The sequence below is a fragment of the Coenobita brevimanus genome, chromosome 28 (assembly GCF_032717465.1).
Source record: "Coenobita brevimanus isolate Jiangsu-jjx chromosome 28, ASM3271746v2, whole genome shotgun sequence".
NCBI lineage: Eukaryota > Metazoa > Arthropoda > Malacostraca > Decapoda > Coenobitidae > Coenobita > Coenobita brevimanus.
This window is the reverse complement of record NC_136981.1, coordinates 5,550,922-5,578,501: the sequence shown is the minus strand read 5'-3', so window position 1 is coordinate 5,578,501 and position 27,580 is coordinate 5,550,922. Positions and strand designations below refer to the sequence as shown.

The window sequence follows — 27,580 nt, the reverse complement described above, 5'->3', positions numbered from 1 at the left end:
TAAGATTGCTTTTCGGGAGAGTCGCTATATTTTTTATTTATTATTTTTTTTTTTTTAGGAAAGGAGTAAATTGAAATATACCATGGTAATTTGTAAATATTTTTACGGAGCACATCTATCTATCTGCATATTTGTTTATCTGTTTATCTAGCTATTATCAATCTGTCTGCTAACTCTAGTGATTTTATTTTTGCAGGATGTAGAGCTGACGTCACCATGTTGAGGCTGCTAATCTTCCTGGCTCCCCTGACCGGCCTTGCCCTCACCGTCCCCCAAGGTAATCTAGGGCTCTATTTTTTACACACCTGAGGCTTCTTTTACACATCTGGGGCTCTACCATTTACACACTTGGGGCTCTACCTTTTACACACCTGGGGCTCTACCTTTTACACATCTGGGGTTCTACCTTTTACACATCTGGGGCTCTACTTTTTACACATCTGGGACTCTACCTTTTACACATCTGGGGCTCTACCTTTTACACATCAGGGGCCCAACTTTTTACACATCTGGGGCTCTACTTTTACACACCTGGGGCTCTACCTTTTACACATCTGGGGCTCTACTTTTACACATCTGGGGCTCTATCTTTTACACATCTGGGGCTCTACTTTTCAGACATCCGTGACTCCAAACCAATACATGAAAACCACAACTCTCCCAACCTATTTGACAATTACTGATTCGTTCAATCTTTTTCATTCCATGTTACTGAGGACTAAGAGTTATAAATTCTTAGGACCTTTTTTTTTTGTGGGGGGGGGGTTGGATGGAGGGATTGAGACCATACTTCTCCATCCATGCTAGGCGTTATGAAAGAGAAACACTTTACCTATGACCCTAACAGACCCTTCCTAGTATGGCTGCACCTGACTTCACTCATTTTTTTTTTTTTTTTTTTTTTTAAATTGAGGCGAAGATGCACTTGAGAGGTTGGTGATGATTGTCTGAATGCAACGGTGTCCGAATAACATTTACTAACCCAAATTTCCCCCTGAGTTATATGTTGTCACTTAATAATGCTAACGAGTAAAGAGATTTGAAGTAATGTTGCATCCAGACGATCATTACCAACCTGTCAAGTGCATCTTCTCCTCGATTTTAAAAAAATGAGTATAGTATGGCTTCACTGACAGCTTCATCATTTCGGTAGATTTTAGAGTACGTGTATTTGTAATTTTCCTTTCATTTTTTTTTCCTCAACGTTCCTTATTAATAAATGTGAAGGAATTAAAGTGCCCAGGACTAGGATGAGATAAAATTAATGCAAGTCAAAAACTTTATTATTATTATTTTTTTTTATGCATTTGTACTATCTAAGGGAACGGCAAACAGGATGGGAGAATTTAATGAATATGATTATAAATGTGTGTGTGTGTGTGTGTGTGTGTGTGAGAGAGAGAGAGAGAGAGAGAGAGAGAGAGAGAGAGCACAAGTAAATGTTTGATATGGTACTTTGACTTTACTATGTTCACAAGAATGAAAAAAAATACACACACACACACACACACACACACACACACACACACACACACACACACACACACACACACACACACACACACACACACACACACTAGCTCTCATTTCGCTCTCTCCCTGTCTGTTTTCTTTCGTTTTAGTTTGCTTGCCTCTAGCGTTAATTATTTCTGAATACCTTTCCCTTTCTTCAGTGTTTGATGTGGTATTTTAACGATTTCGCCTCTAGGAAGAAAAATTGCATCTCATTTCTCTCTCTCTCTCTCTCTCTCTCTCTCTCTCTCTCTCTCTCTCTCTCTCTCTCTCTCTCTCTCACCTTCATTGTTATCCTCCTTCTCCTCCTCCTCTTCCTTCTTGTTCACGACTTTCCCTCTTTTCTTAAAATTTCTTATTTATTCTGCCTCTTCGTGTTCCCTCCAACGCCTTTCCTCTCCCCTTTCTCTCTCTCATCCCTTCCTTTTGCTCTCCTCACCAAATTCTTCCTCTATTCCTTCCCCATTCTCCTTCTTTCATCCATTTTTCCCATGCCTTTTCCCTCTTCGTTCTTTTGAGTTTGTCGTGATTTCTTTAATGTTTCCTTCCTTCATCTTATTTTTCTTCTGCTTCTATCATCTTTTTTTCTCTCTCTTTACTCATCCATGATCATCCTTGATTAATGTTCGCCCTTATTTCTTTCATCCACTTTTCCTTTACTGTCTTATTTGGGGGTTTGAATATATGCTTTCGTACCCCTAGCGTGTCTTCCTTTTCCACATACCCTTTCTGTTTTCTTCACTCTAGGCTGCTTATCTTTCCCGTCTCTTGTTTCTTCCACTCATCCCTTTTCCCCTTTCCCATTAGGTGTTTCATTATCCCTTTCCCTTTCCTTCCTGTTCCTTCGCACTTCAAATTCCCTTTCCATTCTTTCATCATTCTATTTTTTTTTTTTTTTATGCTTCAGTTTTATGACATTTTCTGTCCTGCCTGGTCCTCTTTACTTCTCCTTTTATCCATTTTACCTCGTGATTTATTAGCGCTTCCCTTCCTCTCGTGCGGTTATTCTCTCGCTCATTGTAGCCTGTAGTTTTTTTTTTTTTTTTTCAATTTATCCATTTTTTTGGAGGGGGGCTTCTCAAATTCAGCTTTCCATATTATTCCAGTATGCTCGTTAATACTTTTTATTTTTACTCGTTTCCCTTTCCTCCTCTCTTGTTCGTGTGTTTGGATAGAGATTTTTCTTTCATGGGTATTCCCCCTTCCTTCTCGGGCGATTTTTTTTGTTCTTTTCTTTCCCTCCGTTGGTTTCCGTTCCTTCTTCCATTTTTTTTTTTTGTTTCTTGTTTCCTCCATCTCTCGTCCATTTTCCATTTCTCTGTGTTCGTAAGCTTAAATCTGTGCATTCTTTCACTTTATATTTCTTTGTTCCTTCCACCTCCTCCGTTGGTTTTCGTTCCTTCTTTCATTTGGTTTCGGTTGCTCGTTTCTTCCTCCTTTCGTCCATTTTCCATTCTCCATGTTCGTACGCTTAAATCACTGTATTCTTTCACTCTGTATTCCTTCTTCCTTCATATTCCCCCCCCCCCTCTTTTTTTCGACGTTATTCTTGGTTTCTTCATATATGCAACTTGCCACACGTCTGTTCACCTTCCATCATTCTTCTGATATCTCCTTGTTCCCCCGGGTTCGTGGGTTTCGTGTTGCATTTTCTTGTCTTTTTTTTTTTTCTCGTTTAATTCTGCTTCCATTCAGTTCATCCTCCTTCTGATTTGATTTTCTTCTCTTTTCTCCAGGCCTTCATTCATCCACCTTTCATTTCCTCCTTCCTGTTTGAGGGTCTGAGTTTCCATGCTCCTTTCTCTTGTATTCATTCCTTCATATCCTGTCTCCCTTCGTTTCAACTTTACTTGGTTTTATTTTTTTTTATTTTCTGTTTCCCTTCTCTTAGTATCATTCATTTTCTTTTTCTCCAATGTTCTCGTGTTTCCGTTTTCATTTCTTTCCATTTCCCTCCTCAAACAGTGCCTTTGCCTATCATCTGCAGTATTGTCTGTGGGTTCTTGCTGTCCTTTGTTCCTTAATCAGTTCATCCATTCCCCCTTCTTCCTTCCCTCGTCTGTGTGTTCCCGTTTTCATTTTCATTTCCTTGGTGTTCCTTCCTTCCTTCCTCTTTGTCGTGTGACTGTTCATTTCTCCTTCTCTATTTTCCTCTATTCATATATTTTTCTTAAGTATTTTCCTTATTTTCTTGACTCATTTGTCCTTGAGCTTTGCTTGGTAAGTTATTTCGACTCAGTGATATTCCTTCCTTTCCCTTTTCCCTATTCCTCCCTTCTGCCTTCTCTTTTCCTACAGCCTTCATAATGTTCGTCTGCCTCATTCCCCACCCACACTCCCCATCTTTTCCCCATTCATATAATCTTTTGGCTCCTTACTAACCCCTAGCTTCTGCCATATTTCGCTGACTGGCTTCATCCCCATTCTGTCTGCCCTTCTCCTGTTCAGTCCTCCTCCTCATGTCTTCAGATCCCAGTTCCTTCTCCCTTCACTGCATTCTTCTTCCTCCTCCTCTTCGTTTTTTCCTTGTCTTCCTCACGCCGTACTTTCTCCGCGACCTGAATCCTTCTCTCTTCCCCTTCCTCACTCCTTTCTTCCTCATCCTCAATCATTCCGTCTCTTCCTAACTCCTTCCTTCCTCCTCTTCCTCACCTCTTCCTTCCTCCTCTTCCTCACCCCTTCCTTCCTCCTCTTCCTCATCTTATCTTTCCTCTTCTTATTCACTCCTTCCTTCCTCCTCTTCCTCATTCCTTCCTCTTGCTCGCTCACTCCCCTCTCTTCCTCATTCCTTCTTTCCCCCTTCGTCCTCATTCCTTCATCTTGTTCATTCAGTCCTTCCATCCTTCTCGTCCTCATTCTTTCCACTTCCTCACCCTTATCCTCTTTCTCCCTCTTCCTCATTCCTTCCATCCTTCCTCCTCTCTCTCATTCCTTCCTTCCTTCTTTCCTCTTTCTCCACCCCCCCCCCCCAGACCTGGCCCAGCTCCATTGTACGAAAGTTTCATAAAGTGAGCGTAACTCCTTGGGTGACTCATGCCCACGGCCGTCCCCGGTAAACACAATTCTCTCTCTCTCTCTCTCTCTTTCTGTGTGTGTGTGTGTGTGTGTGTGTGTGTGTGTGTGTGCTCGCGCCTTCTTTGCTTACTATCCTTTTTTCTTCCTCTATGTGTTCAAGTGGCTGGTGGATAAGAGCCTTTGTTTGTTTCTATCTTCCTTTTTTTATTTTTAGAGGCGGATGTGGCGTATGAAGAAGGTCACAAAGGAATCTGATTTTCTTTTGCACTTCCTCAGGACTGGGATCAAGGAAGTGGGTGAAAGAGGGAAAATAAATCCGCCAAAACTAACTTGATTTTGGAGCGAAAAGAGCTGAATGAGAGACGACCTTGGGCCTTGAAGAGAGAGAGAGAGAGAGAGAGAGAGAGAGAGACAGACAGACAGACAGACAGACAGACAGAGAGACAGACAAGCAAGCACACACGCACACTCATACTTCTGTACAATATACCACTGGTTTTTGCGCAAAAACAACTTAAAAAAAAATATCTGCTATCGAGTACCACATCATCGAATCAGAGCTTCACAATTGCACTGACCCTACTAGTAACATGGAAAACAATATTAAGTTCTAACACGTAAATTGTAAATTGAAGATTGATGCACTGCTATCTTCAATGTCCATAGGGATTAATTTATAAGGTGAAGGCAGAAGCTCTATAATTTGCGGTGCCTAAAGGGAAAATTACTCGGTGAAGTTATAGAGGGGATACAGTCTTCAGTGCTAAAGGGAATAATTATACTGCGAAGGTAAGATCAAAAGGGGATAATTATATGGTGAAGCTACAGGCCCTATAATCTTAGTGCCAAAGGGGAATAGAGTATGGTGATAGAGGAGCCACTTTCTTGAATGGCATACGGGAACACACGCAGGTATGATCAATTCCGGGGGACAGTATACGCTTTGCGTGTAATCCTGTCCTGGGTCAATGGAGCATTCAATCCCCCTTGTGCCGTGAGCGAGGTGGTGTGGTGCCCAGCCTTGCATGACGCACGGCTCTGGGTGGTCGAGCGCCAGGCACAGATCAGGCCCCTCCACTGCGTCCCCTGAGTGCCTTCAAAGGATTAAGTTCAGAGATTCATGTACTCCTCCCCACCAATCAGCTTCCTTCCCCAGCACCGTAGGGAGTGAGGGAGACGAGAGGGGAGATGGAGAGAGGAGTGGGTGAGGGTAGGGAAGGGTGAAATGGAGGAGAGGGTGCAGAGCAGAGGGGTGAGTGAAGAGAAACGAGGAGACAGGAGGGAGATATGGGGGAGAGGTATGGAGAGAGGATAGGAAAAGAAGGGAGAGAATCGAGGGAGAGATGGAGAGAGGAGAGCGTGAAGGTAGGGAAGGGTGAAGGGGAGGAGAGGGTGCAGTGGAGACAGATGAAGAAAGAGAAGCGATGGGACGGGAGGGAGGTATGGGAGAGAGAGGTATGGGGAGAGAAAAGGAGAGGAAGGGAGGGAAGCAGGGGAGAGATGAGGAGAGGACAGTGACGAGTGAAGAGAAGCGAGGGGAATGGAGAGAGAGAGATATGGGAGAGGAGAGGAGGGAGGACGAGGTGCAAAGGAGAGAGGTGAGGGGAGAAATGTGAGGGAAAGGGAGGTTACAAGGGACAGGTGAGAGGAGAGGAGGGGAGGGGAAATAATATGAGGGAAATGAAAGGGCAAAAGATGAAGGAAGAGAGAGGGTGAAGTGGAGAGGGGCAAGGCAGAAAAGTGAAGTGAAAAGATGAGTTGAGGCGGGAGAGGTGAAGGAAGTAGAGGGATTTGAGGGAGAAGAAGTGAAAGGAGAAGTGGAATGTGAGAATAGATAGGTGATGAGAGTGAAGAGAGTAGTGGGAGACTAAGAGAGATGATGGGAATGAAGAGAGAAGAGGGGTGATGAGAGATAATGGAAAGAAGTAAAGAGAAGAGAGAGATGCGAGGGATGGGGGGTGAGGGAACTGGAGAGAGGCAGGGGACAGGGGGGAGGAGAGGAGGGGAGATGAGATTGCCTGTTCACTTGCCAACAGAGGCGGTAATTCTAACTCTCCCTCAGTGCCCTCCCTCCCCCGCCTCATACACTCAACCAGCCATAATTCACTCCCGCCCCCTTCTGTCAGTACCCTCCTCCCCACTCCCTCCCACTCCCACTTCAGCAGACTAGTCTCTCCCTCAATGTCCTACTCTCGCTTTCACCGCCATTTCCAGTACGGGGATATTGCAATGTATTTATCAGAACGTAATATTAAAAGAGAGAATAACTTTAGAAAATGACAGAGAATAACTGAGGGCCGATTGCTCCCTTTAGCCCTAGGTCGTCTTTCTATATTTTTTTACTCGGTTCAGTCAGGCGGTCTTATTTTGCTTAGGATTTTTAGACTTGGTGGGGTTAAATGCAACCTTCACTGTCTTTCTTGCTATAGATCATTCACTTTAACTTGGCCCAGATTTTCGTCCTTTTGTAGATTATTTAGAGAAGCTCAGTGGCGTAAAAAATAATACTGCGAGTCTACATCCTCTCTATAGAATTCTTCGTGACTAGCATCAAATTCTAGTGCATATCTCTTATAGCGGCTCAGCGTTCAAAAGGGAGAGATAGGAATTTTAGGCCAAGCTAATGTGAACAAAGTGTATTTGATGATTGCCTTAAAATTTAGGAAAGTCACACACACACACACACACACACACACACACACACACACACACACACACACACACACACACACACACACACACACACACACACACACACACACGTCACTTTCTTGAGGAGGATTATGATTACAGTAGTAGCAGTAGAGAAGTTCCTGCCTTACGTTCAACTGAAATGCAAACCCAGAGGACTGCAGGACAGAGTTGCCCTCCTTCTGCAGTCCACCATCATCCTTTTGGGGGAGAGGAAGGGAGTTGATGAACGTTTGTATAACCGAGCATTGGAGTCGCATAATTTCAGTATATCGGTGCCACCACATGAAGGCCTCCTTACTGTACACCATTAAAGGTTTGGTTAAGCTGTATAGAATCATTAACAACATCCACTCCTCTGCTGTCTCTCGAGGGGTGTAGGAACCAATGGTACCTTTACTCGGAAAATTAAAGGTTACCTGACTGGTGTACGTAAAAGGTGTAGTGTGGGAAACAAATCGCTCAGGAAAAAATGCAACGAACTGTAACCAATAACAGAACGGAAAAACAAAGAAAAAGAGAACAGTATATGACCAACAAAATAATGACAACAATAACACATGGCGACGGCGACGACACGACGATTGATGATGATGATGATGATAATGAGGAGATGGAGCACGAGGATAGAGCCCTAATCTGTTCTGGTCTACGTCGCATAATTGCCCATCCATTAGCACTTACAATAAATCCACAGATACAACCAGGAGAGGACTAACACACACACACACACACACACACACACACACACACACACACACACACACACACACACACACACACACACACACACACACACACACACACAGTCACAATGAGATCTTAGTGTTACCCTTTGAGAGATGCGACATAAAAGTGAAAAAAACAACAACATAAAACGAAGGACGAAAAACAAGATAATGATGAAAATAAGGAAGCAATAAGTACTTTTGAGAATTAGGTAAAGAAAAGTGAAAAAGGAAGCAAACAGTATATATTTACAGTATATGTGTGGGCAAAGAAGGCAGTTTAGAATACAGAAAATGGAAAAATGAAAGAGAAAACAGGAGAAAATTATAAACATGTTTGTGTGTGGGTCAGGAGTGGAACATTGTGAGAGTGCGGAGAAAGCAATACTATATATACGTGTGTGTGTGTGTGTGTGTGTGTGTGTGTGTGTGAGGAGCGGAAAATAATATGAGTGATGAGAAAGCAGTAAATATGAGTGTGTGTGTGGGTGGGTCAGGAGTGGAACATGACAGGCGTGAGGTTGGGTACGGCAGAGAGGCACAAAGAGGCAAGGTTTACTAGAACCTCTTTCAATATATTTCATGCTTGTGTGTGGCGCAGGACCTGGGTTTCCAATACTTGCACCACCACTACCACCACCACCACCACCATCATCACCATCACTAGTACCACCCTCACAGCTACCACGACTATTACCACTAACACTGTCACCGCCACAACTATCACCAGTGTCACCAGTACAACCACTACCACAACCATTACCACTACCACTACCACCACCACCACCACTATTGCCTTTGGGAACACGGAACAAATTGAAATCCAACTTTTTCTGAATGTTTTCATACATTTAACTCGGGCAAATTCAGGTCAAGCAATTTTTAATCAGTTATTGAGTGACTGGCTGTTTTGCACACACACACACACACACACACACACACACACACACACACACACACACACACAGCAAAATGTCAGTGAACTTTGATATTATGCAACCCACTTCAAAGGCATTAGGAAATTCAGGTTTGGGGTGACGTGTGTTTCATTTTTTTTTCGTGATCAGAAATGGGAACAAATCCACACACCAGAATTCCTCATTTTTTTTTAACACATTCCCCCCTTCCCCCCCCCCAAAAAAAAAAAGAAAAAAAAATGCTCATGTACGGCTGAAAAATTATCCTTGTTTATTTAATTATCTATTTATATATTCACATATTTATTGGTAGCTCTAATGATTGACTAAAAACTCTTTATAGTTGTTTAGATTTATTGTAACCAAATCTTTCTAAACAGTCTGTAAGAACCATAATAACAATAATAACAATAATTGTATAATCATCATCATCATCATCATCATCATCATCATCATAATAACATATAGAAGAACTAATGCACACACGAAAAATACCTGTGAAATTTTACATATAATCATTCATAGTAATTAAAACTGAAAGAAAGAATTATTCATACAAGTCTTTATTATCATACCTAATGAAAAGACAATCCTATAAAACTCTGAATTAATTTTTAGATGAAAGAAACAGGCCAGAAATCAGGTAACACAGGGAGAGAGAGAGAGAGAGAGAGAGAGAGAGAGGTGAAGAGTGAAAAGAAGAGAGAAGAGATGAGAATGGAAAAGCAGGGGTATGTAGAAAGAGGAGAAATGTTGAGAAAAGAAAGCAGGAGGGGAGGGAGTAAAGGAATGGGGAGGAGAAAAGAAGGGAAGAGAAGAGAACGCAGAGTAGAAGGAGAAAGAGAGTTTGCAGAGAAAAAAAAGAGAGAATAGAATAGTAGGAGAGAGGAGAAGAGGAGGAGGAGCAGAGACGGGAAAAAGCAGAGTAGAGAGAGATGAGGTGGGAGAGGAGAAAAATACATAAAAGAAGATAACAGAAGAGGAAAGTGCACAGTAGAGAGCGAAGAGAGGAGTTTCGAGAGGTCAGAAGAGAAGAGAGGAGTCAGAATCATTATATTTCTGTGTGTCAGGGAATACACAAACCCCAAGCCATCACATTAGCGACACACAGCAAGCTTAAGCTCAGTAAAAGCTTATTTCACCAGCTTAGAAAGACGCAATATCTCAATAAAATCCTCTTAAGGCAACGCTGGCACGGCTACACTGAGAGGAATGGTCAAAAGCAGGCCACATACGTACACACACACACACACACACACACACACACACACACACACACAGATAGAGAGAGAGAGAGAGAGAGGGGGGGGGGAGAAAGACAGTGATGCCTGTATCTGAGTGGGTACAACTGCAATTGAATATGTGTGTGTGTGTGTGTGTGTGTGTGTGTGTGTGTGTGTGTGTGTGTGTGTAAGAAATAATTTCACCCATAAGATCCACATGATTTTGAAGTGAATATCTTCCATGAACCAAAGCGGCCCGATGGAATAATAGCATCAAGGAGAGAGAGAGAGAGAGAGAGAGAGAGAGAGAGAGAGGGGGGATTTTATTCTTATAAGTCTCAATTTTTATTCCTTCAGCCACCGACGACTCATGCAGTTTTCGTACTGAAGGAGTTAATGATTTTCCTAATACTCTCTGATACTCCCTAACACTTTCTGATAATCCCTGATACTCTCTGATACTCCCTAACACTTTCTGATACTCTCTGATACTCCCTAATCCTCCCTGATACTCCTTAATACTCCCTGATACTCCCAAATAGTCTCTGATACTCTCTAATACTCTCTGATGCTCCTTAATACTTTTTGATAATTCCTGATACTCCCTAATACTCCCTGACACTCCCTGATACTCCCTAATACTCCCTGATACTCCCTGATTCTCCCATATACTCCCTAATACTCTCTGATACTCTCTGATACTCCCTGATACTGCAGTTTTGGCCACACACGCAAACAAACCTTCAGGAACCCGTATCTCACCCGCACACAAAGCGAGGCCCAATAGTATTTTCTCTCCTCTCTCTCTCTCTCTCTCACACACACACACACACACACACACACACACACACACACACAAAGTCTCGCTTAACCATATATTTTCTGTCTTGACTTCTCTACACACCCCATTCTTGCACACACCCCGTTCTACACACTGCATTCTGTTACTCATTCCATTTTACGGGTACACATTTCATTCTCCCACACTCCTCTGTTGTTATATCTCTTTCTTTCACATTACATTCTTCTGCACATTTCAGTGATCATACCCCTCTCATTCCATAACCGGACACCTTAATCCTGTCAGGGGTGGGTACATACAAAGTGCCTCCTCGTTGCCCAATCATCCCCGTCAGGCTGCCTTCCCTCCATCCCACGCAATAGTCATTCACTCATCTCTCTGTCTTTCCACCTCATACTTAATCTTCCCCTCCCCCTCTCTCCCTCGAACACATTCACATTCACCCGCTTAGTCATTTTCATTGCACATTCGCTATATATATATATATATATATATATATATATATATATATATATATATGGCCAAAATTATCATCAGCCAGTACTCCTATTACTTTCCAGCACATGCACATAAACACCACAGTAGGCCAAGAACAACCTGAATGGATAAAGTAATTCGGTGTGAGAAAGCGAAGCATGGAAGGAGATAAAAAGTTCCTTAACTTACTCATCAGGGTGCTTCTTCCTACCCTTTCCAGCACACCCACATCAACACCACTATATTCCAGTTCTTCCTCGTTCATTAGTCTGTTCCTACACGTAACTCCAAACGCTCCCTTTCTAAAACACTGTAAACTTCTTCGTTGGCCTGTCTTTCTCTCCACGTAACTCCATACACTCCCTTTTTACAACACTCTAGAGCTTTATGTCTCTCCACGTATCTCCAAACACTCCCTTTCTGTAACACTTCCGAATTTCCCCATTGGGTTGTCTGTTCACGTAACTCCACACACTCCCTTTCTACCATCCCATCGTTATACACATCCCTGACTTCTTTCCATGTTACTCCACACACCCCCTTTGTCTCATCCTGTTGTTTTACACATACTATAACTCCATTCCTTCCTTCCATGTCACTCCACACTCCCTTTTTCTACGATTTCAATATTGTACACACCATATAACTCCTTCTTCTTTCCACTTCACTCCATACACTTCCTTTCTACACATCCCGTTATCGTAAGCATCCCATGACTTTTCTCCTTCTTCCTTGCAGGGGTTCGGAAGGAAGGCGTGGACTCTGAGGAGATGAAGTATGGCGGGATAGAGTCCGGACAGTCTGCTTCGGATGCCACACGAGCTTCCTTGGCCTCCCTTTGGTCCTACAGCACCGTCACAGAGGACAGGTAAGGGATAGAGGATTAGCTGGAAGACAGGAGAGATACAGGGGAAGGACGGTGAAACGGAAGATAATGATAGCAAATAATAATAATAAATACGAGACACAGACGGTGAAACAGAAGACAGCTGCAGTAAAAGGTGGCTGGGGTTAGGTTAATGCCCTGTTTAAAATGATATCTACTGTATATATATTTTATTTACGATAGCACGGGATTAGGTAATTTAGGAAGGACCCCCAGTAGTTATAGCTTCATCTAACTTTAACTCACCTATCATGATTACCTCTGATACAGCTCACTTTCCAGCGATACCTTTAAAAACCACCTAGGGTAATAGGGCGTGACTGGTGTGTACAGAAAATGCAACCCTGGCGGTAATTATGTAAACAAGCTGAAGGGGCGAAGAAGCAGAGGCAGGGGGCGGAAAATGTATGTGCGTTGGGCAAGATGGAGATGGTGTTCCTCTCCAGTGGTCTTGGATTAATGTTTTTGGCCTCCTCCCGTTCCATTCAGACTCTCACTGCGCTTTCTCACTGTTTCTCCTCTGCCTTATTCTCGTCCTCCTTCTCCCCTTTCGTTGATATTTTCCTCTCCTCTCTTTCGGTTCAGACTCTCACTGCTCTTTCTCACTGGCTCTCCTCTCTGCCTTATCCTCCTTCTCCCCTTTCTCTTTTTTCACTTTCCGATTCATCCCATCTCTCACTCGTAGTCGCTTTTTATCATATGCTTTTCTGTGGTTTTCCCTTTTCTTTCTAGTCTCTCCTTCCTCTTTTCCCATTATATATCGCTTTAAGACTTTCCTTTAACATAGCGCTTTTCGGATTAATGTTTTTCCTCCCCCCATTCCCTTTAGACCTTTTCTACTCTTTCTCCCTGTCTCTTCTACCTCCAGTTCCTGCCTGTTCTCCCTGCCTGTGTTTTTTCTTGATGTGTTCACCTATTCTTCCTAATCACCACACTTTTTCCCTCTCCTCCCCCCATTCTCTTTTGCCATTCTGCTCTCCCGTTTTCCGATTCTCTCTTCCTTTTACTCCTTCATTTTCTCCCTCCATTGTAATTCTAACTTTAATTTATTGTTTTCCTTCCTCATTTCCGTTTCAAACCCTCTCTTCTCTCTTTCTCAGTTCCCTATAGAGCCGCTACTCTCTGCTTTCTTTTCCTCCCTGCCGACCTGTCACCATTTCTCTTTCCCCTTTTCTTCCCTTTCATTTTCGTTTACCATTTGTTCTTGCATAATTCTCCTACATTTCTCATCTTTGCTTCTCCCTTTCCTTTCTACCCTTATTCCTATCTTTCATCCTCCCTCCTCTCCGTTTCTCCATTTCCCCTTCCTTTTAACTCCAATCACGTTCGGTATTTCCTTTCAACGCAAGTCCTTCCTTTTATTTTAGTCTCCCTATCGCCATGCAATTTTTCTCAGTTTAGGAGACTCCGTGTTAATGAAGAGGCTAATGGAGGACATATTTTACACCTTCAGCTCGAATAATATTTCTTAAGCTGGATGAAAATGAGTGATAGCAGCAAGGATGAAATATAAATGGTGTCTTAAGGCTAGAAAAACAAAAAAGTATAGTTTTCCTTCCGCCCTTCCTTTCAGAGCTTAAGACTTTTTCTCATTGATATAAAGCTTTGTTGCATCTCTTTTTCCTCCTCTACTCTTCTCTTCTTTACTTTTAGCATTTTCTTCGCTCTTCTCCTCCTCTCCTGCACTCCCCCTTTTCCTATTCTCTTCTCTTCGTTTCTTCTCTCTTCGTTTCACCTCTCTTCTTTCCTTCCTCACCAGTTTCCTTCAAGCAGCCTTCGCTCCTCTTCCTCCACTCCCTTTCTCACCTCTCTTTTTCTCTCCTCCTCTCTTCTCTCATCTTTCCTTCCTTTCTCTCTCTTCTCTCCCATAAGTCAATTTCCCCTATGCTTCCGTCCGTCCTTCCAGCCCCTCCGCTACTACTGTTCTCCCATGTCAGCTTTCCCCAGCAGTTTCCTTCCTCTTTCCCCTCTCCACTCCCCATCCATTTCCCTCCATCTGTCTCCCCCCCTTCCCTCCCCTCTCCTCCTTTTCTGGTCCTTTGCTTTTCTTTCCTCTCTTCTCCTCTTATCGCCCCTCCGCTCTACTCTCTCCACCTCTCTTCTCTTCTCCCCTCCCCTGTTCTCCCCTCCACTCCCTTCCCCACGCTTCCTTTCCTCTCCTTTCCCCATCTTTCCTCTCACTAGCCTCTCCTCAACACACCATTCCCACCAGCTTCTTCCTCCCCCCCCCCAACTTCTCCCCCCCTACTGACTCTTTCCTACCCCCTCCCCTCCTTCCCACTGCACGCCTCATTGGCCAGAGGTTGAGAGACAAGAGCCAGTGGTCCACGGGTGAGGGCCAAGCTGCTGACCCGGATAAAGTTCTTATTATAACTAGACCTTTTTTTACTTACTTCATCGATCTAGGAGCATCTTGAGGAGCAGCTTTGTTCGTATCTCACTATCTTACTAGTCTGTCTATCTATCTAATTATCTATCTATCTATTTATATTTTAACGAGATGCTTCACTCCGGCAGACTTTAACGAATGCACTAAAGACTAGAGAAACAGCAAGTAAGAGAGGATCTAGGAAATATGCAAGGCTGAAAACTAAGAATGTCAGATAGAAACCCGAGAAATATGTAAGGTTGAAATCAGAGAATGTCAGTCAGAGAACTTGAAAAATTTTGCAAGATAAGAAACAGGGAATGTCAGATAGAAACCCTGGGAAACGAAGAAGAGAAATGTCAGGCTGTATAAAATTGAAGAAAAGATTTAGTCCACACCACAGGAAATAAGGAAAACGCCAGAAAGGAACTGGGATATGCAAATTAAATATGTGTATAGATAGACTGATTGATAGATAGATAGATAGATGGGTGCGAAACAGACAATAGAAAGCGAAAGGTAAAGCTAAAGACGTAGGATACTCAAAACAGAAGCGAGGTTATACGCAAAATATGAAATACAGAAGACAGAGAAAGGGGGACATGCAGAGGACAGAAGAAGGCAGAAACGAAGGAAATTACAGGAAGAAGAAGGAAATCATAACAAAAAAGTAAAACAAGGAAAAGCTCCATATAAAACTCGATGGAATACGCGAAAAATGAAAAGGGAAATTCCAGGATGAAGGAATTCGAATGCAGGCCAGTGTGTTTAAAATAAAAACTATGAAAGGAATGAAAAAATTGGATCACGATAAAATTTGACACCCGGTAAAAATCGGAGAGGTTGAAAACGTAAAATAATATCTGTGAGAAAGATTCATGCGAAATAAAAACCAGGAAACAGCCAAGAAACATGCGTCAAAACACGGAATGTGAAGAATTTATGCAGAAATGATGCTGAGAGAAGAGAGAGAGAGAGAGAGAGAGAGAGAGAAGGAGGAGGAGGAGGAGGAGGAGGAGGAGGAGGAGAAAAGAAACTGGAACACTGTAAAATCCGGATGGGAGTAAAAAACGCAAAAGGATGACAATAAGAATGATGGATGTGAACATTAGGCAGGGATCCAGCCATGTCCCCCCTCGCGTTTGCCCGTACTTTATCACCTCCACACCTAACTACAACCTTCTCCCTTAACCCCTTTTAACCCGCGACTTAAATTTGTGTCATATTCTAGCTACCACCAGGCGACTTGATTCAATTTACGGAAGAATCTAGCTTTAAAGGTAATACTAAAGATTTTATTTACTGATCAAGTCTGAGAAGTCTGTCCTATGCTGAAGAAAATCGTCTGAAGGTAGCAATAATATAATATGTCATTGAACTGAAGGGGTTGATGGGAGTACTTCTAGAACGTACAGTCAGCTGCATGAGTCCGTTCACATTATAAGAGATTAAAGAAAGCAAGATTAAGGAGAGAGAGATGGCTATTTACGACAAGGAACATTACGGTGACACACGAATAGCAAATAATAAAAGACTGAACAGCAATACATTCAGACAGAGGTACAATATAGTGGAGTTTGTAAAGAATGTGTATTGTCAAGTGGAAGCTAAAAAGTGAAAGGGGCAAGAAGTGGAGAGCTACATTTATTATAAGGAATATTGCAATAACTCGTGAGAAGTAAGTAAAGCAAGGACTGTCATCACTATACTTACTGGGAGATATAAGATAGAACAGTGTGTGGAGTTTGGGAGAAATATGGGGGGAATTGAACAAGGAAAGATCAGGGAGGGAAGGGTTATAAAATGACAAGGAGAATTGTTTTAAATGCACTTGGATATTTAAAGTAAGAGTGAGATATAATGGTTTTCCTGGATGTTGCGAATGACAGAGTTTGAGGAGTGCATGATATGAAAAGGGCAACTAAAGAGAGCAAGAGCTGAGGACTGAGGAGTGGTAATATGACACGGAGCATGGCAGTAACTCTCAAGAAGTAAGAAATGCAAGGGTAAAAATAAATGGACTTGTGGGGACGAATAAAACATTAGAGGTTGAAGGGAGAATGAAATATGTCAAGAGTACATTAAAGAGACACCAAGGACTTAAGTGGTGTAATACGACAGGGAACATTACTCGTCTGAAGATTGTGAAGCAGGGATGAATAGTAATAAATTTTGAAGACATGGGAGGCTGGTATGAGTGTGTGGCATGTCAATGGTAAACCGAAGGCAAAAAGATCATGTACTGGGGGATTACTAGGCTATATGACTAGAAACATGACAGTAAATACTGTACTACATAACTAATAATACAAGGGTAAAAGTAACGTGACTTTGGGAGAGGTATAATGAGCATCTTTTGTGGAGACTGCACTGCATCGAGGAGAGACTAAATATGGCAGAACTGAGGACTCAGGTGCAATAGGCTATTAAGACAAGAAACAGCAATTGCTCTCGGGATAAAGATATGCAGGGATGAGATATACTAAGCTTTATTGGAAGTACAGGATAGCATAGAATGCAAGAATGCACAGCATCGAGGAGAGACTAAAAAGGGGCAGGGTTGAAGATTGAGGAGTTATGTTACGACAAAGAACATAGCAAAAACTAGAAAGATACAAGAAATGCAAGAATAACTTCTAATGGATTTGGCTGGACATAATAACTCAGAGCGTGAGGAATGTCTGATATTTTAGACATACCAAAAAGAAAAGGACAGACCAAGAAGCGAGGTGGTATATATTTAGAAGAAGTGTGGCAATAAATAAAACGAGAATAAGCAATGCAAGGTGAGCGGAAATAGAGGTTATGAGACGTTAAAGGTAGTATGGATTGTATAGAACGAGCGGTGTCAAAGAGTCCGCTAAAAGGGAACGAGCAAAGTGTGGAAGGCTACGTTTATGTCAAGGAACTTAAAAAGAAATTGGGCGAGAATAAAATAATGCAAGGATGGAGAACTTTCGATTTGTGAGGCGTACAAAACAGGTAAAGTTGCATTAATATAATCAGTGAGACGTACGAGAAAGTAGAGATTGCTAGGAATGTTTGGTGTGTCATGAGTATATTAAAGAGGCACAACTAGGGGTGGATGAGCTGCAGTGTGACACGGTGGAGGAGAATGGCTCACGAGAAACACATCGAACAAAGATGAATAATAATTAACTTGATTAAACGTAGAAGACCATTACCCATGAAAGCCTAGGACATCTTTTATTTTAATCTTGCTGTCTCCTGTTATCATGGAGCTAAGGGTGGAGTGTTAGAACTGCAGGGAATAGATACAGACTTCAGCGACCCCTTCACCGTCAAGGGGATCTCCTGTTCTGAATAATAATCTTCTGGTAGCTACAAGGATATACGAAAAAAACAAACAAATAGTTATCAATGTGAGATTTAAGAGATGAAGGTGGATAGCAACGTCCCATGGCCTCAAGAATAAAAAAATCATGTCACTGATATTTTTATAAGATTGTTAGGAGTGTATAATACGTTAGAAGTAAACTGAAAGGGGCATGACCCAACAGTGTTAGTATTGTAGTGAAAAAAACGTGTGTGTGTGTGTGTGTGTGTGTGTGTGTGTGTGTGTGTGTGTGTGTGTGTGTGTGTGTGTGTGTGTGTGTGTGTGTGTGTGTGTGTGTGTGTGTCCGTCCTTCTTTTCTTCCTTCCTTCCTTCCCTCCTTCCTTGCTTCTCGGTCCTGCAGTAACTTCCCCCTGCACCGTGCGATAAGTGAGAGCAGTGGAAGTTATGATCTGATAGCACGAGTGTGGAGTAGATTCACAAACTCTCGATAACTCTTTGTCGCACGAAAATAAGTTTGGAATAGAGAGGTATCCGGGAATGTATATTATGCCTCCCAAGTTTAATCCCTTTTGCTGCGAGAACATCTTTTATTTATTTATTTATTTACTTATTGCTGCTGTCAAGACACGATTTTATTTAACACTGGAAAGACCCCTCATTGTTATGTAATTTAATAATCTAGCGAACGTCTACCAGTCCCCTTGAATATTGGTATTATTATTCTCAAGGCAGGTGAATGTCTAAGCACCTCCTTCAGTGTTGGTGTAAACTATTAAAAAAAAAAAACTAATAAATGGCTCTCCACCCTCCTGATTATTAGTGTAAATTATTCTAAAATCAAATGAATCTCACTCCACCCCCATAAATACACGTTCATTCTCTCGTCATCGAAGCCACTGGAATCCTTGGCTTCTCCCACAAAGTCCACTGACATAACAGAAGAAGGAATGGCAGGGTAGAAGATGAGTGGAAGGTAAGAGGTCATTTCCATGCCTCTTTTATGCTACCTAATTCTGAATGGCCTGTGTGTGTGTGTGTGTGTGTGTGTGTGTGTGTGTGTGTGTGTGTGTGTGTGTGTGTGAGAGAGAGAGAGAGAGAGAGAGAGAGAGAGAGAGATTTGTCTTTTAATCCCACCTAAGCTTTACCTTCATGGCACTACTAGTAAACTCTCTCTCTCTCTCTCTCTCTCTCTCTCTCTCTCTCTCTCTCTCTCTCTCTCTCTCCACTTTCATCCCCCAGTCTATAAATATTTTCCTTTCCTCTTTTCAGTTAACGTGTCTCTCTCTCTCTGACTGCTTTTCCCCTCTTTCTCTCTCCCCCTCCAACTTCCTTCATTCCTTCCCCTCTTGAATAAATACTTTTTAGATTTCCTCTCCACGTTTTCCATGTCACTTCTCTGCTCTTCCTCCCTTCCACCCCGCCTTCCTCCCTCTCTCTCTCTCTCTCTCTCTCTCTCTCTCTCTCTCTCTCTCTCTATCTATCTATCTCTCTCACACACACACACACACACACACACACACACACACACACACACACACACACACACACACACACACACGCCTTTGCATTTTCATTTCGTTTAAGCTTTGCGTTCATAGCACTTTTGGTAAACTTCCTTCCCGCCTTCTCTCTCTCTCTCTCTCTCTCTCTCTCTCTCTCAAAAACACACACACACACACACACACACACACACACACACACACACACACACACACACACACACACACACACACACCTGTGCATTTTCATTTGGTTTAAGCTTTGCGTTCATAGTATTTTGGGTAAACTTCCCTCCCTCCTTCTCTCTCTCTCTCTCTCTCTCTCTCTCTCTCTCCCCCCGCCACCCCGCTTTCAATTAGCTCATTAAGATTTTACGCCAGGGTTCATTCTTCAGAAAGCCGTGTTATAAAATTTGCTATGCATGAATTTTTAAAAAGAAGGGCTTAGGAGGGGGCGCCGACCCCCTCAGGTGAATTTTATCGGTGGCTGGGGCGAAGTGGGGATGTGAACTTGGCCTGACTTGAGTGGTATGAGAAGGGGAAGGGGTCTGGTGTGAGAGTGGTTTTACTTGAGTGGTATTAGAAGAGGTCTGGGGTGTAAGTGGGTTTGAGGGCTTGGGTGGTGTGAGGGAAGACATCTGGTGTGCGGGGTGATGAGAGGTAGGGACCTGGTGGCTGGTGTGAATTTATGGAAGGAGATGGTGTAGGAGGCTGGTATGAGGTCAGGGGTGGTGTGACGTCAAGAAACTGATGTGAGGGTTGGTATAGGGACATAGGAGTGATGTGAAGGCAGGGGGCTGGTGTAAGAACTAAGGTGATGCAAGGGCAAGAAGCAAATATAAGGGTAAGAGAGTAATGTGAGGGCAAGGGGGTGGTGTATGTACAGGAAGGGAACTGGTGTAAGAGCAGGACGGAGCTGGTGTGAGGTCGGGGGGAGGAGGGAGGACTTATTGGGCAGTCAGTAAAAGGACGAGGACGAGGGCAAGGACGAGGACAGGCCACTGCTTGAGAACTTAAAATGAAACTGGTAGTTCCGACGAAGAGAAGAGGAAGAGTGTGTGAGCCAAAGTTAGTTAGAATTACGCTTCTGATAACCCAACTGAAGATGAAAGTGCAGAAGTTGTCGACGAATTGAGGATATAACCTTGACGCTGATTATGTAAATGTCAGGAGTGCTACCATTTGCAGAAGAAGAAGAAGAAGAAAAAGCAGTAGTAGTAGTAGTAGTAGTAGTAGCAGCAGCAGTAGTAGTAGCAGAATATTACCGAACACTTAACGTCTCCCACTTTCATTTGAAACTTGAACGTGCTAACGTAACAACGCAAATGGAAATGAAAGTGCATATCTTGATGTGGTGGGGATATAACGTAGGCTTTGATTGTGCAAATGTCACTTCTGCTACTGTAAAAAAAAAAAAAAAAAAATATTGCTGAGTATTTCCGACGAGTTAAGCATTCGTTTGACCTAGTTTCGTGTAATACTCATCACAATAGCTGATAGTTTAGAATTTTGCGAAAAAAGAGGATATGAAATTCAAAATTATTACATAACTGTCACTGTTTTGCCATCATTCAATACACATTATCAAGTATCTCCTATATGTTATACTTTCATTATGGTGTAGATTTACTCTGAAGCCTCAAAGGAGGATGTTCAGTAATAATCGTCGATGAGGAGGGAACAAAACCAGGGAACCGTGCATGTAGTTCCCGTCTTTCCTTTTCTATAAAAAAAAAAAAAATCATTCAACATCTGCGGAACTGGGATGTTAATTTCGGTGTTTCGACTCTATTCAGTTGACGGAGATGTAGCCAAAATTTTTGACTATAATTTATACTCACATGTGACACGTTCTTTTGACTCTTAGGATCGTATGCTTAAATCTGAAATGGCAAAGTGGGATGCAGACCCCACATTTTTGACGATGATTATTAGAACTCTTGAGATAAAATCCTGGCTATGAGAGTTCTAGAGCTTTTTATATTCTACAGTGTGTGTGTGTGTGTGTGTGTGTGTGTGTGTGTGTGTGTGTGTGTGAAAATGCGTTTCGTCAATGACAAAAAGAGAGAGAGGTGTTCTTTAACCAGAGTAAGTCCATCTAACCTCAGTCGACCTTGAATGCAATGTAGGTAATTCACAGCTAAAAGGTTAAGGTAATCGAACTGCGACTTTTTTCCATCCCTACAGGTACGACCACGCAGTGCACGGGGACCAGCACGACCTCCTCCCCTACTTCCAGGACTACGAGAATACTACCAATATCACCGCACAGCTTGGTTCCACAGCCTACCTCAACTGCCGCATCAACAGACTGAGAGACAAGACGGTAAGAGAGAGAGAGAGAGAGAGGGGGGGGAGGAAGTGAAGGACTGAGTGTGTTGGGGGGGTGAAGGGGGGTGTTTGTGTGTGTGGGGGGTGAAGGGGGTGTTTATGTGTGTGTGTGTGTGTGTGTGTGTGTGTCTGAGGGGGAGAGGGGTGTTTATGTGTGTGTGTGTGTGTGTGTGTGTGTGTGTGTGTGTGTGTGTCTGATTTCTTGTTTCAATATTCAGACTTAACAAAAGACGTAACGTTATACCCCATTATACCTCAAATATAATGAATGACTGGGAAAGAATATACTGTCGTCTAGTGTTATTTTTATTAAGCCTTATCAGAATTAGATATATAATGATGTGGTGGTTGGGAAAAAAAAAACGTATTATGAGAAACTAACTTCGAAGACCTTGAACAACTTTAACATTATCTTTACTGCATTAATATCAACAATGTAATTACTAACCAGAGGAGGATTTTTTTTTTTTTTTGTGAAGATTATTTATTTGAACGAGCTAGAGTGACCTGCAGGTGTACATTTAGAAACTACTATTGTACGTGATGAGACGTGCATACTGTCTTTATGGCTAGGGTAATAATGATGATGATAGTGGTGATGATATTTATGATGATGATGGTGATGATACTTTTGATGAAGAAGAGGAGAAGCAAGAGGAAGAGGAGGAGGAGGAGGAGGAGGAAGAGGAGGAGGAAGAGGAGCGGGAGGAGGAAGAGGAGCAGGAGCAGAAGAGGTAGGAGGAGGAGGAGTAGGAGGTAGTGGAAATATAAAAGAGTGTTGTCATATTACCTGATTAATTCTTCGAAGTAATACCGCGTTAAAACTCTTATGTATTTAAAAATATGTTGATTTTTCATTCAATTTCTTTATTACGGAGTTAAATAATTTCTCTTTCTAGATGGCTTTCATTCCTTTTCTTTTTTCTGGTTTATTTATATTAATATTTATATATCTTTTAAAATTAATCTGGTTATTTTCTCGTTCTTTTCTCGACGTGTGTGTTGCCGTGTGCACCGGTGTGGGTGCCGGTGTGAGCGCAGGTGTCTTGGGTGCGACGTGACGGGGATGAGATCAAGCTGCTTACTTGGGGACTACATACCTACAGCAACGACGCCAGGTGAGATAATTATTCTCTCTCTCTCTCTCTCTCTGAGCCAGTTAAGCTCACTCCACTAATATCAAACACTGTTATTTTTCAACCAATCATTGACGCTTGCAAAATCGTGCCTGGGAGTGTGTGATAATTACAGCACAATCATTCCCGGTTCGTGAGAGCCTGTAGAAAATGATTTACTCCTGAAAATTATAATGCAACAGATACAGCCTTAGAGCATACTCTCATCCACATTTTCCTGGCTCTGTTTTTCCTCGGTTCTATGTTTCCAGGGCAAGGGTGAGGATTATACATGCAGGTTTAATATTCAGCTTCTCCATCGAAAGTAAATGTATTTGTGTGCAGTCTTCTAGTATGTGTTTGAGATAAGCCTGTGATCATTTACTGCCTGTGTGGGTGATTACATAAAAACCGGACATTCTGCCTTTCATCACACAAGCCTTCACACCTTCATCCTAGCGTATTTCAAGACAAGGAACAAATCGGGGGATGGGGTAGTAAATGCACAAGAGGCGAAATAAAGAAAAAGTTGTACGGCATAGAAAAGATAATGAGAGGAGATGATGATGGGGGAAAATGATGATGGTGGTGAAGGAGGAGAGGACTAGAGGGTAATGAGCAGATGAGGCGGTTAACTTACAAGAGAGAAAGGAGGAAGAAGAAGAGAGAAATGTTAGGCAGAGGAGGGATAATGATAGGAGAGGGTGTCGATGAGAGGAGAAAAGAGAAAGGGAGAAAAGGAAGAAAAAAGTGGAAGAATCATGACGACGACGGAGTGAGAGAAGAGAGGAAAGAGGAAAATAGGAAAAGAGCTGTGAAGAGGTAAATAGTAGACGATGATGAGAAAAGAGGAAAGTAGAGGGGAAAAAAAGAAGGAGTAGAAGACACTGAGGGTATTATGAAAGACTGGGTTGACAGTAAGGGAAGAAGTGAAGATGGACGAAGGCAAGGTGAGAAGGAAGACCGTCATATATATATATATATATATATATATATATATATATATATATATATATATATATATATATATATATATATATATATATATACTGTAGATATATACCATTGGAGCCCAGTGTCCTCAATATAGGACAGAACTGGAAATTTTCAAAAGTTGATAAAGTAGGGAACCCTCGGATAGGAACCTATGAGCTTCGCGACTATGAGCCGATAGGCGAAGGGAGGTGCGCTTAGTACCCTCCCTGCACTATGCCTCTCCCAGGAGCTCTGGGATCCAATGGGATATATATATGTAGACAGAGAGACAGAGAGCTGGATCTGGCGGGATTAAGAGAAGAGCATGCGACGAAGAAAGAATAACAAAGGGAATACGGGAAGAAAGGGAAAGGAAAGAGCTTTGGGGAGATGAGACTATAATGAGAAAAATGAAGATGACGAAGGAAAAAGGGAAGGACTGTAGAAATAAAGAGTAGAACAGACGATAATAATAAGTGAGAGAAAGAGGTTAGAAATAAAATAATTGAAAGGTAAGGCAAAGAGAATATCAAAAGAGAGGGAAGAGAGGAGGAGAGTTGGAGGGATACGGAGATAAGAAAAGATGTAGAAAAGGAAGGAAGAAAGGAAGAGTATAGGGATGAGAAATAGAACAGACGATGATAATGAGAGGGGAGAAAAGAGGATGTCGGAAGAAAAGGTAAGAGAAGGAGGAGGGTTTAAGAGGCGTTGACCAAAGGGGGGAGTATTAGCTGCACCATAATCACCCCTGTCATCGCATGTCATAAGGTCTATTTACCCCTGCACCACTCTGCCACCTCATCAAGGCCATTTACAGCAATTTACACCCATTTACACCTCACGGATGCCGCCGTATCCACAGATTTATTTTTACTAAGCAGTGCTTAAGGATGTTTATTCTTTTAGCTTTACCTGTACAGCTAATAAACACATCACAACCAAACGTCAGTCAATATTAAAGTGTTACAAATATTCTTGAGCCAAAGGTGTGAATATGGTTGCTTTGTTTATTGCTCATTCAGTTCCGAACACTTCACTGTCAAACTAGAAGGAGTATTTAAGTGAGAAATAGGACAAAACAAATTGACTCATGGTAACAACTGCCTGCTATGCAGACTCCATAATAGCAGAAGTAGCTGAGTTAAGATCCTTCATGCATACAACCTCAGGACTTTGCCGTCTTTGGGGAGAGACAGAAAGTGGAGGAAAAATAGTAGGCGAGTTGAGTCGCCTACTCTCTCTCTCTCTCTCTCTCTCTCTCTCTCTCTCTCTCTCACACACACACACACACACACACACACACACACACACACACAATATAAAAGAGAGAGAGAGAGAGAGAGAGAGAGAGAGAGAGAGAGAGAAGATTAAAAAAAGAACTAAAATAAACAAAGAAAATAAACTAAAATATAAAATAAAGACAAGGTTCAGCCGACCTGACGCGTGCAGGCCAGTTAAAATATCCAGCTTTAATAATGCGAGCTAAATTATCCGGATTTGGGTGATTTAGCTTTCATCGGGTGAGCCATAAATATTGCAGAAGTTTGGCTGCGTTGTTGATGGCGGCCGTGATTCAGGGTGGAGCGAGCAAAAACAGGGTTAATTTTTTAGAGGCCGCGTTTAGGATTTGGTGGTGGTGGTGGCTTGTTGGATTTTGAGAGAGAGAGAGAGAGAGAGAGAGAGAGAGAGAGAGAGAGAAAGGAATGGTATGAAAATTTCCAAACCGCACTCAATATGTCCAGTTTTCTGAATAGCAACATATGCATTCTCTCCCCTGCTATCATAATTATTTTGGGCTGACTTTCCTATGTAATCTTTTGAAATGAATGGAAACTTTATTATGGTATCTCTTCCATGCTATCGCTCGTATCTGTGGTGTCATTTTTTTTATCTCTTGTGTTATTATGTGTTTATTTTAGGTTATTTTGTGTTATCTCTCCCATGGAATCTTTCGTAAAGGCTGTGAACTATTTTACGTTATATGTCATATCTTATCACTGATATGGACTATTTTTTCGTTATCTCTGTTACCTTATCTCTCATATTTACTGGAGAATAATTTGTGTTTATCTCTCCCAGGCTGTGTCTCATATTTTTTGAAGCCCTTTTATATGATCCCTCCTATAATTTGCCTAATAAATTTTCCCTTTTTCAATTTCTTTCCCTCAAAATTCCACTCCATAACCCACACACTGTTAGGCCAACTCTTTCTGTTTCTATCCTATCTGGCCATTTATCTAGCCAGTCACATATGACCTTTATTTTTATCCCTGCTCTTCTATAGTTCAGATCAATTTGAGGTTTTTGTAATGTTCCTGTGGTTTTACTCCCTTCGTCTGTTCTGTTGCCTCCCAGTTCTAATCTCCCATCTCTCTCTCTCTCTCTCTCTCTCTCTCTCTCTCTCTATCTATCTATCTATCTCTTTCTCTCTCTCTCTCACTTCAATATTTCTATCCCTTCCTTTGTCTCTTTCTATCTCTGTGTGAATCTGTCTATCTACTTATCAATCAACCAACAATCAATTAGTCAATCTGTCTCTCTGTCTCTATATCTCTCTCCTATAAACCACATCTTCCTTCCTTAATCCCTCCCTTTCGAAATTCAATCCCAAGGTCATGATAGCGATAGGTTAATACGTTACTAAATCTCTCAGACTGACAGGCCTATCATTGCTTACCTCTAATCTTGCTCGAACCTTCAATATTCTAACTCTTTCTGTGATATTTTTAGCTTTTCCCATTATCTCTCTTTATCTGTTAGCTTCTCATTCAATATCCCAGCTTCTTCATTATATTTTAGCTTTCCCCGTTGTCTCTGTTTATCTGTTACGTTCTTCTTCAATATTCCAGCTGGCTTTGTTATAATTTAGCTTTCCCTGTTTTCTCTGTTTTTTTGCTACTTTTTTCTTCAATATTCCAGCTTGATTTGTTATAGAATAGCTTTCCCTATTTCCTTTGTTCATCTGTTGTGTTCACTCCCTCTTTTCTTTAATATTCCAACTCTTTTTGCGCTATTAATTAGCTTTCCCAACTTTTTCTGTTCCTCTTCTGTTGCCGCTAGGTATTTCTGTCATCTCTTTATTTTTTCTATTTCCAGACTTGACTGCATAGACATTTACCTCTTATATCCAATAGACGTTTTTCTTACTTTACTCTCTTTCTGTCTATCTATTTATCTGTCTGTCTATTCATCTGTCTATCTCCTTGTCTCTATAGGTCTGTCTGTTTATTTTTCTGTGCCTCTATGTCCCTGTCCCTCTCATCATTTTCTCCTACTCACAGAAAGACGCTCGTGTTACCTGCGTTCATTTATCTCTACATCTCCATTCCTTCATCGTCTCATTCCCTACTTTATTCCATTCCCAGATTCTCGCTGAACTTCGAGCACCCTAACAACTGGAAGCTGCAGATCAAGTACACACAGCGAAGGGACCAGGGGAACTACGAATGCCAGGTACATTATCTTAGTTTCTTGGCCTTATTTTCTGTTTAAAGCCGCGTTCACACCATATGCTTGCTGACGGGGATTAGATAAAAGAAGTAGTCCCCTCACGAAAATCCATACAGGTGGCCCAATGGATGTGAGCGAGTGCAGGCGTGAAGTTCTAAGAGTTATAGTGATAAAAAAAAAAAGAAGAAGAAGAAGCCTATACCAGTAAGTATTTGGTGGAGACGCGGCCAACGATTGCCTGTGAAAAACTTAATCTTCACTCATAATATGAACCCAGTGAAGTGTAGACTGAG

The 27,580-nt window shown here is 42.0% G+C and overlaps 1 protein-coding gene across 1 annotated transcript in view; it reads left to right on the top strand.

The window, feature by feature from the left end:
* The first annotated feature begins 206 nt into the window (after nucleotides 1–206).
* The window catches only part of LOC145394644 (uncharacterized), a 67,049-nt gene continuing 39,675 nt past the window's right edge, over nucleotides 207–27,580 (top strand). Inside the window, exons 1-5 of the mRNA XM_080268425.1 lie at nucleotides 207–277; nucleotides 12,104–12,233; nucleotides 21,604–21,742; nucleotides 22,789–22,865; nucleotides 27,203–27,290. Coding sequence (XP_080124551.1) covers nucleotides 217–277; nucleotides 12,104–12,233; nucleotides 21,604–21,742; nucleotides 22,789–22,865; nucleotides 27,203–27,290 — 495 coding nt within the window. The 5' untranslated portion in view covers nucleotides 207–216. The remainder of the gene's footprint in view (nucleotides 278–12,103; nucleotides 12,234–21,603; nucleotides 21,743–22,788; nucleotides 22,866–27,202; nucleotides 27,291–27,580) is intronic.